Source organism: Pseudophryne corroboree, chromosome 4 (genome assembly GCF_028390025.1).
Source record: "Pseudophryne corroboree isolate aPseCor3 chromosome 4, aPseCor3.hap2, whole genome shotgun sequence".
NCBI classification, from domain to species: domain Eukaryota; kingdom Metazoa; phylum Chordata; class Amphibia; order Anura; family Myobatrachidae; genus Pseudophryne; species Pseudophryne corroboree.
Window position 1 is genome coordinate 669,930,915 of NC_086447.1, and position 12,877 is coordinate 669,943,791.

Genomic DNA, 12,877 nt, shown 5'->3' on the forward strand with positions numbered 1-12,877 from the left:
GGAGAACCCACACAATGGAACACGGAGTTCCGAGTGAACTGTGAACCAGGACCCCAACAACTGTCGCCGTTGCCATACGGACTTGTACCTTACGGGAGCCTCTTTAAACGGAACACAGACTTGGTAACCACATCCAATTGGATGAATTATTATACATCTGGTCCGTTATTATGACTGTATATGTGCTAGTTTTAAATATGTTGATGAGTGCCAAACTTACCAGTTGGTGTCAGTATTAATAGATTTATAGGTCCACCTGAAGTCAATATTGAGACACATTATATCTTAGATTGCATGTTTTTTAATTGTCTAAGTCTTTTTTAAAGAAAACTTATTATTAAATATTTACCTTTTTAGATTACACTGTGTCAATGAGCGCTGTATATCTTCTTTCCTCCTCTTGTTATTGAAAGGGTTTGACTACCCCTTATTTATTCAGCTGCTAGGAAAAGCACACTCATCAGAGCGCCTGTATATATACTTGATATATATAACCTTTCATCTTGAAGTCTGTGTATACACACTCTGGTACTCTACTGAGACCGGCTATTGCTTCAGCTTGGATGTGCAGTGCTGTTGCAGCATGGACAGATACTCTGTCAGAGGGGTTGGATACCCTGGACAGGGATACCGTATTGCTAACACTTAGCCATATTAAAGACGTCGTCTTATATATGCGGGATGTCCAGAGGGAAATTTGCCTGCTGGGCTCTCGAATAAATGCAATGTCCATTTCTGCCAGGAGGGTCTTATGGACTCGGCAATGGACAGGGGATGCCGACTCTAAAAAACACATGGAGGTTTTGCCTTATAAGGGTGAGGAATTGTTTGGGGACGGTCTCTCGGACCTCGTATCCACAGCGACAGCTGGAAAGTCGACTTTCTTGCCACAGGTTTCCTCACAGCCTAAGAAAGCATCGTATTACCAAATGCCGTCCTTTCGTTCTCAAAAAAGCAAGAGAGTCAGAGGTGCATCCTTTCTTGGCAGGGGTAGAGGAAAGAAGCTGCACCATGCAGCCAGTTCTCAGGAACAAAAGTCCTCCCCTGCTTCCACTAAGTCCACCACATGACGCTGGGGCTCCACAGGCGGAGCCAGGAGCGGTGGGGGCGCGTCTCCGAAATTTCTGCAACCAGTGGGTTCGCTCACAAGTGGATCCTTGGGCTATACAAATTGTATCTCAGGGATACAAGCTGGAATTCGAAGTGACGCCCCCTCACCGTTACCTAAAATCCGCCTTGCCAGCTTCTACCACGGGGAGGGAGATAGTCCTGACGGCTATTCACAAGCTGTACCTCCAGCAAGTGATAATAATGGTACCCCCCCTTCAGCAGGGAAGGGGTTACTATTCCACACTGTTTGTGGTACCGAAACCGGACACTTCGGTAAGACCCATTCTAAATTTAAAATCCTTGAACATTTACATGAAAAAGTTCAGGTTCAAAATGGAATCGCTCAGAGCGGTCATTGCCAGCCTGGAAGAGGGGGATTTTATGGTATCTCTGGACATCAAGGATGCGTACTTGCATGTCCCCATTTATCCGCCTCACCAGGAGTACCTCAGGTTTGTGGTACAGGACTGTCATTACCAATTCCAGACGTTGCCGTTTGGTCTATCCACGGCACCGAGAGTCTTTACCAAGGTAATGGCGGAGATGATGGTACTTCTCCGGAAGCAAGGAGTTACAGTTATCCCGTACTTGGACGATCTCCTCATAAAGGCGAGGTCCAGAGAGCAGTTGTTGGTCAGCGTAGCGCACTCTCAGGAAGTGTTGCAACGGCACGGCTGGATTCTGAATATTCCAAAGTCGCAGCTGATTCCTACGACGCGTCTGCCCTTCCTGGGCATGATTCTGGACACAGAACAGAAGAAGGTATTTCTCCCGGAGAAGGCTCAGGAGTTAGTGACCATGGTCAGGGATCTCCTGAAACCAAAGCAGGTGTCGGTGCATCACTGCACATTGTTCCGGATTGGCCAAGAAGGACTTGGTACCCAGAACTTCAAGAGATGGTCACAGAGGACCCATGGCCTCTGCCTCTCAGACAGGACCTGTTGCAGCAGGGGCCCTGTCTGTTCCAAGACTTACCGCGGCTGCGTTTGACGGCATGGCGGTTGAACGGCGGATCCTAGCGGAAAAGGGTATACCGGATGAAGTAATTCCTACGCTGATAAGAGCTAGGAAGGATGTGACAGCAAAGCATTATCACCGCATATGGTGGAAATATGTTGCTTGGTTTGAGGCCAGGAAGGCCCCTACAGAGGACTTCCAGTTGGGTCGTTTTCTGCATTTCCTACAGTCAGGTGTGACTATGGGCCTCAAATTAGGGTCCATAAAGGTTCAGATCTCGGCCCTATCCATTTTCTTTCAAAAAGAACTGGCTTCACTGCCTGAGGTTCAGACGTTTGTAAAGGGAGTGCTGCATATTCAGCCTCCTTTTGTGCCACCAGTGGCACCTTGGGATATTAACGTTGTGTTGGATTTCCTGAAATCCCACTAGTTTGAGCCACTTAAGACCGTGGAGCTAAAATATCTCACGTGGAAAGTGGTCATGCTATTGGCCTTCGCTTCGGCTAGGCGTGTGTCAGAATTGGCGGCTTTGTCATGTAAAAGCCCCTATCTGATCTTCCATATGGACAGGGCAGAATTGAGGAATCGTCCCCAATTTCTCCCTAAGGTGGTATCGTTTCATTTGAACCAACCTATTGTGGTGCCTGCGGCTACTAGGGACTTGGAGGATTCCAAGTTGCTGGACGTAGTCCGGGCTTTGAAAATTTATGTTTCCAGAACGGCGGGAGTCAGAAAGTCTGACTCGCTGTTTATTCTGTATGCAGCCAACAAGGTTGGCGCTCCTGCTTCGAAGCAGACTATTGCTCGCTGGATCTGTAGCACGATTCAGCTGGCTCACTCTGCGGCTGGATTGCCGCATCCAAAATCAGTAAGAGCCCATTCCACAAGGAAGGTGGGCTCTTCTTGGGCGGCTGCCCGAGGGGTCTCTGCTTTACAGCTTTGCCGAGCTGCTACTTGGTCGGGTTCAAACACATTTGCTGAGCTGCTACTTGGTCGGGTTCAAACACATTTGCTAAGTTCTACAAGTTTGATACCCTGGCTGAGGAGGACCTTGAGTTTGCTCATTCGGTGCTGCAGAGTCGTCCGCACTCTCCCGCCCGTTTGGGAGCTTTGGTATAATCCCCATGGTCCTTACGGAGTCCCCAGCATCCACTAGGACGTCAGAGAAAATAAGAATTTACTCACCGGTAATTCTATTTCTCGTAGCCCGTAGTGGATGCTGGGCGCCCGTCCCAAGTGCGGACTTCTTCTGCAATACGTGTATATAGTTATTGCTTACTAAAGGGTTATTGTTATGAGCCATCTGTTGATTGAGGCTCAGTTGTTGTTCATACTGTTAACTGGGTATGGTTATCACAAGTTATACGGTGTGATTGGTGTGGCTGGTATGAGTCTTACCCTGGATTCCAACTCCTTTCCTTGTAGTGTCAGCTCTTCCGGGCACAGTTTCCCTAACTGAGGTCTGGAGGAGGGGCATAGAGGGAGGAGCCAATGCACACCAGATAGTACCTAATCTTTCTTTTAGAGTGCCCAGTCTCCTGCGGAGCCCGTCTATTCCCCATGGTCCTTACGGAGTCCCCAGCATCCACTACGGACTACGAGAAATAGAATTACCGGTGAGTAAATTCTTATTATATACTCAAAAGACATTAAAGTGGAAGCATGGGGTTTTTTAAATCTATGTATAGTATGTATTTGTAACTTACTACAGCCTCGTGTACTTGCAGCGCGCTGAGCTGCGTCTTTTGCCGCACCATTCATTTTGAATGGAGCACGTGTGCATCCAAGATGTGCATGCATTTTAGACGTGGTCGCGGGAAACGAGGCGCATTCGCGCCTAGATGTAGCCACAATGATAATTAAAAGGTATCAAAAGGAATATATAATCTTTATTAATTTACATACATTCTGTAAAAGTTATGTATCTATTACATATTGCTGACTGCTGATAAAAATAATCGTTTTGACACTCGCCAGAATCGTGAAGAATGTACAGTAGCCTGATGGCAAGCTATGAGAGGGGAGCTGTCTGGCCATACTAGCGTATGTCTGCCCATACCAGCTTGGCCCGGACATTCTAACCTGCAGAGGCAGTGAGTGAAAGACGACAGGCGACAACCAATGGGCTACTGAATAAAAGCCAGCATGGATGAGTAGAGTGTAAAATAATGAAATACTGAACATGCACTTCTCAAGATAAAGTTGAATGCAATTTCTTCGTTCTACTCTTTCTGTATTTTTGCCTTCTGTTCCTTCTCTGAACAGTGCGCGCTACTGACAGAGGCTCCCACTGAATTACTGGTCATGCTTCCAGCTAGATTCTGAGGTTGCGGCTTATACAGGAGCCTCCCACCCATGGGTTCCTCCTAATGATGATAAAGCTCCTATTATACCAATACTGTGGGCAATAGGCAAAATCCAGCTGGCTGACTGAACAGTGGTGGCCGCAGTCTATGCGGCAGTGTCAGTCATAAACACAGTATTGGTATTAAAGTACTCCCATAGGCTACAGAAGCCCTGTAGGAATAATGCTTTGTTAGTGAAGGATAGTCATGCAAACCACGCATAGACGATCCATTGCTTTATTCAAACCCACTGAGTAGGCCAGATGCCAACACAAAATGTTCAGTGGTGGGTCTGACTGAACAGTGTTTCAGTGAAAAGCAGAAGTGGAAATTTTTATTTAAATCATGCAACTCCTAAAATCTGCAATTATTTGAAGTTAGGGGGTTCTTTATTGCTTACTATTTAAAAGCCCGTCAAAATGACGGACACCAGGGCTAGATTATATTAGGAGGGCGGGCGCTACTCACACAGGAGGCTCGTGTAAGCTCACCAGTCCCTGCACAGCTCCCGGCCAGTCTGGGGGATAGTAGACACCAGTAGCCACCAGCAGCTGACCGGAGAAGTATGGGCATGGCCTGTCCAGGGTGTGGGAGGGGCGAGCACAGAACCCTGCCGCTCCGTTGGTGCACAGTATATATAAAGCAGCTGAGCCAGTTATCTGCCTCCTACTCACCCACACAATCTGCAGCCCCAGCACTGACCCCTCTTCCTCCCTGTTACTGCACTGCTCACCTGACGCACGGTCTACAGCATCCTCTACGGACTACGAGAAAAGGATTAACCGGTAGGTAATTTAAAATGCTATTTTTAAAGGGTTCTCGTAGCCACTTGCAGTATATGCAACATTTTGCAAAAACACAAACAAATCCTGCAAAATATCAGTGTCTTTTCTTCAACAACTAGATCTTACTAACTTTGGGGCTCATGTACCTTTGGATGCAAGTCATTTTTATGACAGGGCTCTCAGATGTAGCAGTACATATCCGCGCTGATGCAGTAGGTGTTACTTTCACAATCTCCATGAAATGTTTTTTCAAAAGTAGGCAAGTGTGCCCCACTCTCTCTCTCTCCAGCCCCCTCTCTCCGTATGCAGCAAGTGTGAAACAGTCAGATCAGTATTATTAATATTACCAGCATCAGGTTAGACAGCTGTAACATCTCCCTGCAGTTTCACTTTTAGTTTGAGTTAACAGAGGTGGCTTTTATTATACAGGATGATACACAATGGATTGTAATGAATACTGCAGTGCTGAACGCACCACTCATAAGTGATGACATCAGAAGTGACTTTTAGTAGCAATTGAGTACTGTTTTTCTGATCTCTTCATTCTTGTTTATTTAACAAATCTTTCACGCACTGTGATTTTAGCGACTTATACCATTACTTGGATACAATTTCCTTCTGCACCATTTTATTTTTATTATTCATTACTGTTGATATGCTTAAGAAATCATTAAGTTATTTAGTTTGTACAGATGTGTCCTCATATATCTAGCCTCAATATGCCACGCAGCACAAGATACCTGGTGTGAGTGAACTGCCAAGTCCCGTTTTTAGTAAATAAAAAGCATCTTCGTCAAAGTAGGATGCACAAGAAGTTTGTGCTGAGCGATCTGATATGTTACACTTGTATATTGTGTGTGACTGAGTCTGTATATGGCGCGCAATGGTACTTGTATTGGAATAAAGCTGCTGCTACATTGAAGCACTTTGTATATAGATTCAGAGACTCAGTTGCGGGTGTGGTATGCAAGGTCGACAGTAACTAGGTCGACATGAGTTTTTAATGTTTATTTGGTGTCGTTTTCCCCGTACAGTGAGCATGCTTCGGGCAAGGTCACTATTCCGAATCGTAGTCCGTGTGGATTGTTAAGTATGAAAAAGATAAAAAAAATAGTGAAAAAACTCACGTCGACAAAGAACATGTTGACCTAGAGACCCTGTTGACCTAGTTACTGTCAACCAATAGTGGCCGACCTAGTTACTATCGACCTAGAGACCGGATCCCTCAGTTGCACACTTATACATGTGTTGCATTTCAAATTAATCAGCACAGTCTAGTGGTGCATCCTAGTCGCATCGCTGCCACTAAGACACATTTTTGCAAAATAAAACGCTCAGCGCTAGCACAGTCTCATGAGACCCGGTTCCCCCGAGAGGGCCTGTTTGGCGTGACTGCAGCAATGATGTGTGAGAATATATCTGTAGCACCCCTACTGGCTCACTTTACCACACATTGCAGTAATGAAGAGATTGAGGGACAATGGGCATCAAGGCCCAGGCTGGCTGATGTACAGGAAGGAACATGTAACATAAAATGTGGTAAGGTGATGAAAGCAGAGACTACCTGGACATGACATCTATGTATAGTAGAGGTGACTTCTTCATGTCAATTTTGTAGGTTATTTTTCCAGGAAAACTACCGGTTTCTATAAATATTTTACCATGTTATTTTAAGAAATGAAACATGATAGTGGGAACAAAGAGCTGTTATGTTTGCTGATAACTACAGTGTGTATCTTGGCAGGTACTTGATACCACACTCTGCTACTGCATATAACCAGGTACTCTGTTGGTTGGTGCTCCATCTTGCCTTTTGCTGGTCTGTGTACTAAACCACATTGCTGAACAAAGGCCTTTGCTGGGCCAAAATGTGGACCTGTGATTTGACCTGCAAATTCAGACACGTGCTATGTTATATGCCATCTAAGGGTTTTTCCTCTCTCATTTTGCTTTTTGCTTTTTTGCTAAAGAATTGAATACAAACTTTCTGAGTTACAATAGCATGTTGTGTTACAGTACATATTGAAAGCTAACACAAGTAACATATTTTTCAACAGACGAAGATGATGATCAGGGAACCTTTTCTATGAGCAATGAAGCTCCTGAGAGGACAGGCTCCACTTACCAACCTGGTAGTATGCCGACTTCTAACTACAGCGGAATCCAGATTCCTCCTGGGGCACACGCCCCGGCCAACACTCCAGCAGAGATTCCACACAGCACAGGTAGGATCATCCTGTATTATATGCTGCTCTATACAGACAGAATCATGCCACTTTATTTCCAACTGCAGTTTTAAAGAGTATTTTAGTGACTTAACTGAAGGGGAAATAAAATGTCTGATCACTCGATTTAAGTACAGCCTATTTGAAAGATGAACCTAAGCAATAAGCTTTCAGATTTATAGTCTCTGTCAAATTATATATTTCTCTTACGTCCTAGAGGATGCTGGGGTCCACATTAGTACATAGACGGGTCCACTAGGAGCCACTGGCACTTTAAGAGTTTGAGGGGGTGGGCTGGCTCCTCTCTCTATGCCCCTCCTACCAGACTCAGTTTAGAAAATGTGCCCGGAGGAGCAGGTCACAGCTAGGGGAGCTCCATAGGAGTTTTTAGTTTTATTATATTTTTTAGAGTTTAGGCACAGGGAGGCTGCTGGCAACAGCCTGCCTGCTTCAAGGGACTAAGGACAGGAGCAGTGTCCGCCCTGCGGTGTCTGAGCCACTATCTCCGCTGACAGGACACTGAGCCCCTGAGGGGATCGAATGTTCGCCGCCACAGGGGATTGCTCACCCCAGCAGCATGCTGCCACCCCCTTACAGAGCCAGAAGATCAGTGGCGAGTTAGTCACTGGTCCCCCTGGCAAGCGGGGAGCCGATGTCAAGATGGCGGCAACAGGGTAGGGGGCGCTCCGGGGCTCAGCGGTACATGGTGTGGCGCTGTGAGGGGCGCCCTGAGCCAGCGACTACACCCTACACTGTCCAGCAAGTCTGTCAGGGTCCCAGGATCGCTGCCAGCACAATTCCTCAGGCAAGTATAATCTTCAGAAGAGCGGGAAGCAGCGCCATGAAAGGGGGCGGAGCTTCTCAGAGCGGACCCAGCAGCATTCAGCGCCATTTTCCTGCCTGCAGAAGCGCTGACAGGGAGAGCTGTCCCTCCAGATCAACTCCAGCTGCCTTGTACGGAACCAGGGGGTTGTAGAAGGGGGGGGGGGGGGGGGTGGAGGCTGTATATCTATACTGTGTAACCTATTAAGGTGCACAGTAAGCGCTGTGTATGGGGTTTCCCTATATCCTGAAGCACTGTGTGTGGGTTGGCTCCAATCTCTGTGTCTCTCTTGGCATTCTTAGGGGGGAACCTCTGTCTGCCTCTTCCGTGTGTGTGTGTGTGTGTGTGTGTGTGTGTGGAGTGGAGTGTTTGTTGTCTCCATAAAACTATGTCCAGGGACTCTGTGTCATATGCTGCAGAGGATAATTCCTCTCAGGATGATCCCATTCCATGTAATCAGCATTGCACTGTTTTAGCGCAGGTCCCTGCAATAGAGCCTGAGTGGTTAGCCTCTATCAAAAGTATGATTTCTCAGATATCTACTAGGGTTGCACAAAATGAAACTGCAACTCAGGTCTTACAGAACTTTATAGCAGTTTGGTCCGGTTCTGTTCCCTCAGGGCCCCCTAGTGTACACTCTCATAAACGTGCTCTTGCACAGATTATGCAGGATGACACGGATACTGATTCTGACACGGCAGACTGTGATGGGGAGGTGCTGCCGGGGGCGGCATCTCTTGCAAAAGGGGTGCAGTTGATGATTGAGGCCATTAGAGATGTGTTCAATATTGCAGATACAACACCTGAGCAGGTTGAGGAGGCTTTCTTCACTGACAATAAGAAAACCTTGCTAACCTTCCCTGCGTCTAAGGAATTAAACGCTATTTTTAGAAATCCTGGGATAACCCGGAGAAAAAATTCCAGATCCCTAGAAAGGTTCTGGTTGATTTTCCCTTTCCTGAGGAGGATAGGAAAAAATGGGAAAACCCACCCATTGTTGACGCGTCTGTCTCCAGACTGTCTAAAAGGGTGGTTTTACCCGTTTTAGGATCTACCGCGTTAAAAGAATCGGCTGATCGCAAAATTGACACTACGCTCAAATCCATATCCACGGCTTCAGGGGCGGTATTACGTCCTACTATTGCCTGTGCGTGGATTTCTAAAGCTATAGTAAAGCGGTCAGGCACGTTACTTGAAGATTGAAATACATTGGATAAAAGTGACGTTGAATTATTTTTACGCAACATTCAGGATTCTGCAGGATTTATGGTGGAATCCATGAAAGACCTGGGTTCGATGGCTGCAGGGATATCTTCCATGTCTGTCTCGGCTCGCAGAGTAGGACCCTACACAGGTCAGGCTCTCTTTGGGGAAGCGTTGGATGCGTGGATTTCCACGGCAACCGCGGTTAAGTCACCTTTTCTTCCCTCAGCTGCGCCTGCTACGAAGAAACCCTTTTTTGCAGCTACGTCACAGTCCTTTCGGGCTGTCAAATCAAGAAAGACCAAGCCGTCTAACACCTTCTTTAGAGGAGCTTGGGCAAAATCCAAGAAACCTGCTGCTGCAAGTTCCCAGGAACAGAAGTCCGCTTCAGGTACGTTAAAGTCCTCAGCATGACGGTGGACAACGCAGCCTGGAGGTAGGGCCGGTGGGAGCAAGGCTCAAATGATTCAGCCATGTCTGGGTGTCGTCTGGCCTGGACCCCTGGGTACAGGATATTTTGTCCCAGGGGTACAGGCTGGAGTTTCAAGAAACCCCACCTCACCAATTCTTCAAATCAGGCTTGCCAGTTTTGCTGGCAGACAGGGTTGTCCTACAGGAAGCCATTCAAAAGTTGGAAGAGTCCCAGGTCATTGTACCAGTTCCATTTCATCTGCAAAACATAGGTTACTATTCGAACCTTTTTGTGGTAACAAAACCGGATGGTTCGGTCAGGGCCATTCTGAACTTAAAATCACTAAACCCCTTTCTGAGGGAGTTCAAGTTCAAAATGGAGTCCTTGAGGGCGGTGATATCCAGTCTGGAGGAGGGGTATTCCTGGTATCCCTAGATATCAAGGATACGTACCTCAACATTCTGATTGGGCAGCCGCATCAGGCTTTTCTCCGATTCGCACTGTTAGACAGTCATTTTCAGTTCCAGGCACTGCCATTCGGCCTCTCCACGGCACCGAGGGTGTTCACCAAGGTGATGGCAGAGATTATGGTTCTCCTTTGCAAACGGGGTGAATATAATCCTGTATCTGGACGAGCTGCTAATAAAGGCATCGTCCAAGGAGAAGCTGTTGCAGTCCATTGTTCTCACGACTCGTCTGCTCAGGGAACACTGTTGGATCCTGAATCTTCCAAAGTCACATTTGGAGCCGACCAGGAGGTTGTCTTTTCTGGGAATGATCCTCGACACAGAAGTGCAGAGGGTGTTTTTTCTGGAGCGTTGGTGATACAAACAATGGTCCGGGATGTCCTGAAGCCGGCCCAGGTTTCGATCCATCAGTGCATTCACCTTCTGGGGAAGATGGTGGCCTCTTACGAGGCTCTGCAGTACGGGAGGTTTCATGCTTGGCCCTTCCAACTGGATCTCCTGGACAAGTGGTCGGGATCTCATCTACACATGCACCAGAGAATACGTCTGTCGCCGAAAGCCAGGATTTCACTTCTCTGGTGTCTGCAACTACCTCACCTTCTGGAGGGCCACAGGCTCAAGATTCAGGACTGTGTCCTACTAACCACGGATGCAAGTCTCTGGGGCTGGGGCGCAGTCTCTCAGGGGGAAACCTTCCAAGGAAGGTGGTCAAGTCTGGAATCCGGCCTGCCAATAAACATTCTGGAGCTAAGAGCCGTCTACAACGGTCTTCTCCAAGCGGCCCATCTTCTGCAAGATCCAGCCATTCAGGTGCAGTCGGACAATGTAACGACGGTGGCTTATATAAACCGACAGGGCGGAACGAAGAGCAGAGCTGCAATGTCAAAGATAAGAAGAATCATCTTCTGGGCAGAAAAACATGCGTTGGCGCTGTCAGCAATCTTCATTCCGGTAGTAGACAACTGGGAAGAGGACTTCCTCAGCAGACACGATCTCCATCCAGGGAAGTGGGGACTCCATCCGGAGGTGTTCACGGAGGTAACAGATCTTTGGGGTGTACCTCAAATAGACATGATGGCCTGTCGTCTCAACAAAAAGCTTCAGCGGTATTAATCCAGTTCGAGGGACCCACAAGCCGTGGCAGTGAACGCCCTAGTGACTCCGTGAGTGTTCCAGTCAGTGTACGTGTTTCCTCCACTTCCACTCATTCCAAGAGTTCTAAAACTCATAAGGAGAACAAAAGTTCAGGCAATCCTCATTGCTCCAGACTGGCCAAGGAGGGCTTGGTACGCAGATCTACTGGATCTACTGCTAGAAGAGCCGAGGCCTCTTCCTCTTTGGGAGGACCTGTTGCAGCAGGGGCCGTTTGCTTATCAAGTCTTACCGTGGCTTCATTTGACGGCATGTAGGTTGAACGCCAGATATTAGCTCGGAAGGGCATTCTGAACAAGGTTATTCCTACCCTGTTACAGGCTAGGAAAGGACTAACGTCTAAACATTACCATTGTATTTGGAAAAAATATGTATCTTGGTGTGAGTCCAAGAAGTTTCCTACGGTGGAGTTCCAACTGGGATGTTTTCTCCTCTTCCTGCAAGCAGGTGTGGATATGGACCTCAGGTTGAGATCCGTAAAGGTCCAGATTTCGGCCCTATCCATTTTCTTCCAGAAACAATTGGCTTCCCTCCCGGAGTTTCAGACTTTTCTGAAAGGGGTTCTGCACATCCAGCCGCCCTTTGTGCCCCCTTTGGCGCCCTGGGATCTTAACGTGGTGTTACAGTTCCTCCAATCGGATTGGTTCGAGCCTCTACCATAGGTTAAGGTCAAGTTTCTCACGTGGAAGGCTGTCACTTTGTTGGCCTTAGCTTTTGCTAGACATGTGTCGGAGTTGGGGGCTTTATCTTGTAAGAGCCCCTACTTGATCTTCCATGAAGATAGAGTTGAGCTCCGGACACGTCCGTTCCTTCCGAAGGTTGTGTCGGCATTTCATATCAACCAACCTATTGTGGTGCCAGTTGCTACTGACTCCTCAATTTCATTAAAGTCCTTGGATGTTGTAAGGACTCTGAAAATCTATGTGAAGAGGACTGCTCGTCACAGAAAATCGGACTCTCTGCTTGTCCTGTATGATCTCAAGAAACTTGGGTGTCCTGCTTCTAAGCAGACGATTTCTCGCTGGATCAGGTTCACTATCCAGCATGCGTATTCTATGGCAGGATTGCCGTGTCCTACGTCTGTTAAGGCCCACTCTACTCGTAAAGTGGGTTCTTCCTGGGCGGCTGCCCGGGGTGTCTCTGCTTTACAGCTTTGCCGTTCGGCTACTTGGTCTGTGTCGAACACGTTTGCTAGGTTCTACAAGTTCGATACTTAGGCCGCTGAGGACCTGAAGTTTGGTCAATTAGTTCTGCAGGAGCCTCCACGCTCTCCCTCCCGTTCTGGGTTTTTGGTACATCCCCATGGTACTAATGTGGACCCCAGCTCCCTCTAGTATGTAAGAGAAAATAGGGTTTGAATTACCTACCGGCAAATCCTTTTCTCGTAGTCCGTAGAGG

At 47.4% G+C, this 12,877-nt stretch overlaps 1 protein-coding gene across 2 annotated transcripts in view; it reads left to right on the plus strand.

Moving 5' to 3' along the window:
* The window catches only part of VTA1 (vesicle trafficking 1), a 568,530-nt gene that overhangs the window by 434,955 nt on the left and 120,698 nt on the right, over positions 1 to 12,877 (plus strand). For both annotated transcript variants that reach the window (XM_063917835.1, XM_063917834.1), the window contains exon 6: positions 7,255 to 7,422. In XM_063917835.1, the coding sequence (XP_063773905.1) occupies positions 7,255 to 7,422 (168 nt within the window). The remainder of the gene's footprint in view (positions 1 to 7,254; positions 7,423 to 12,877) is intronic.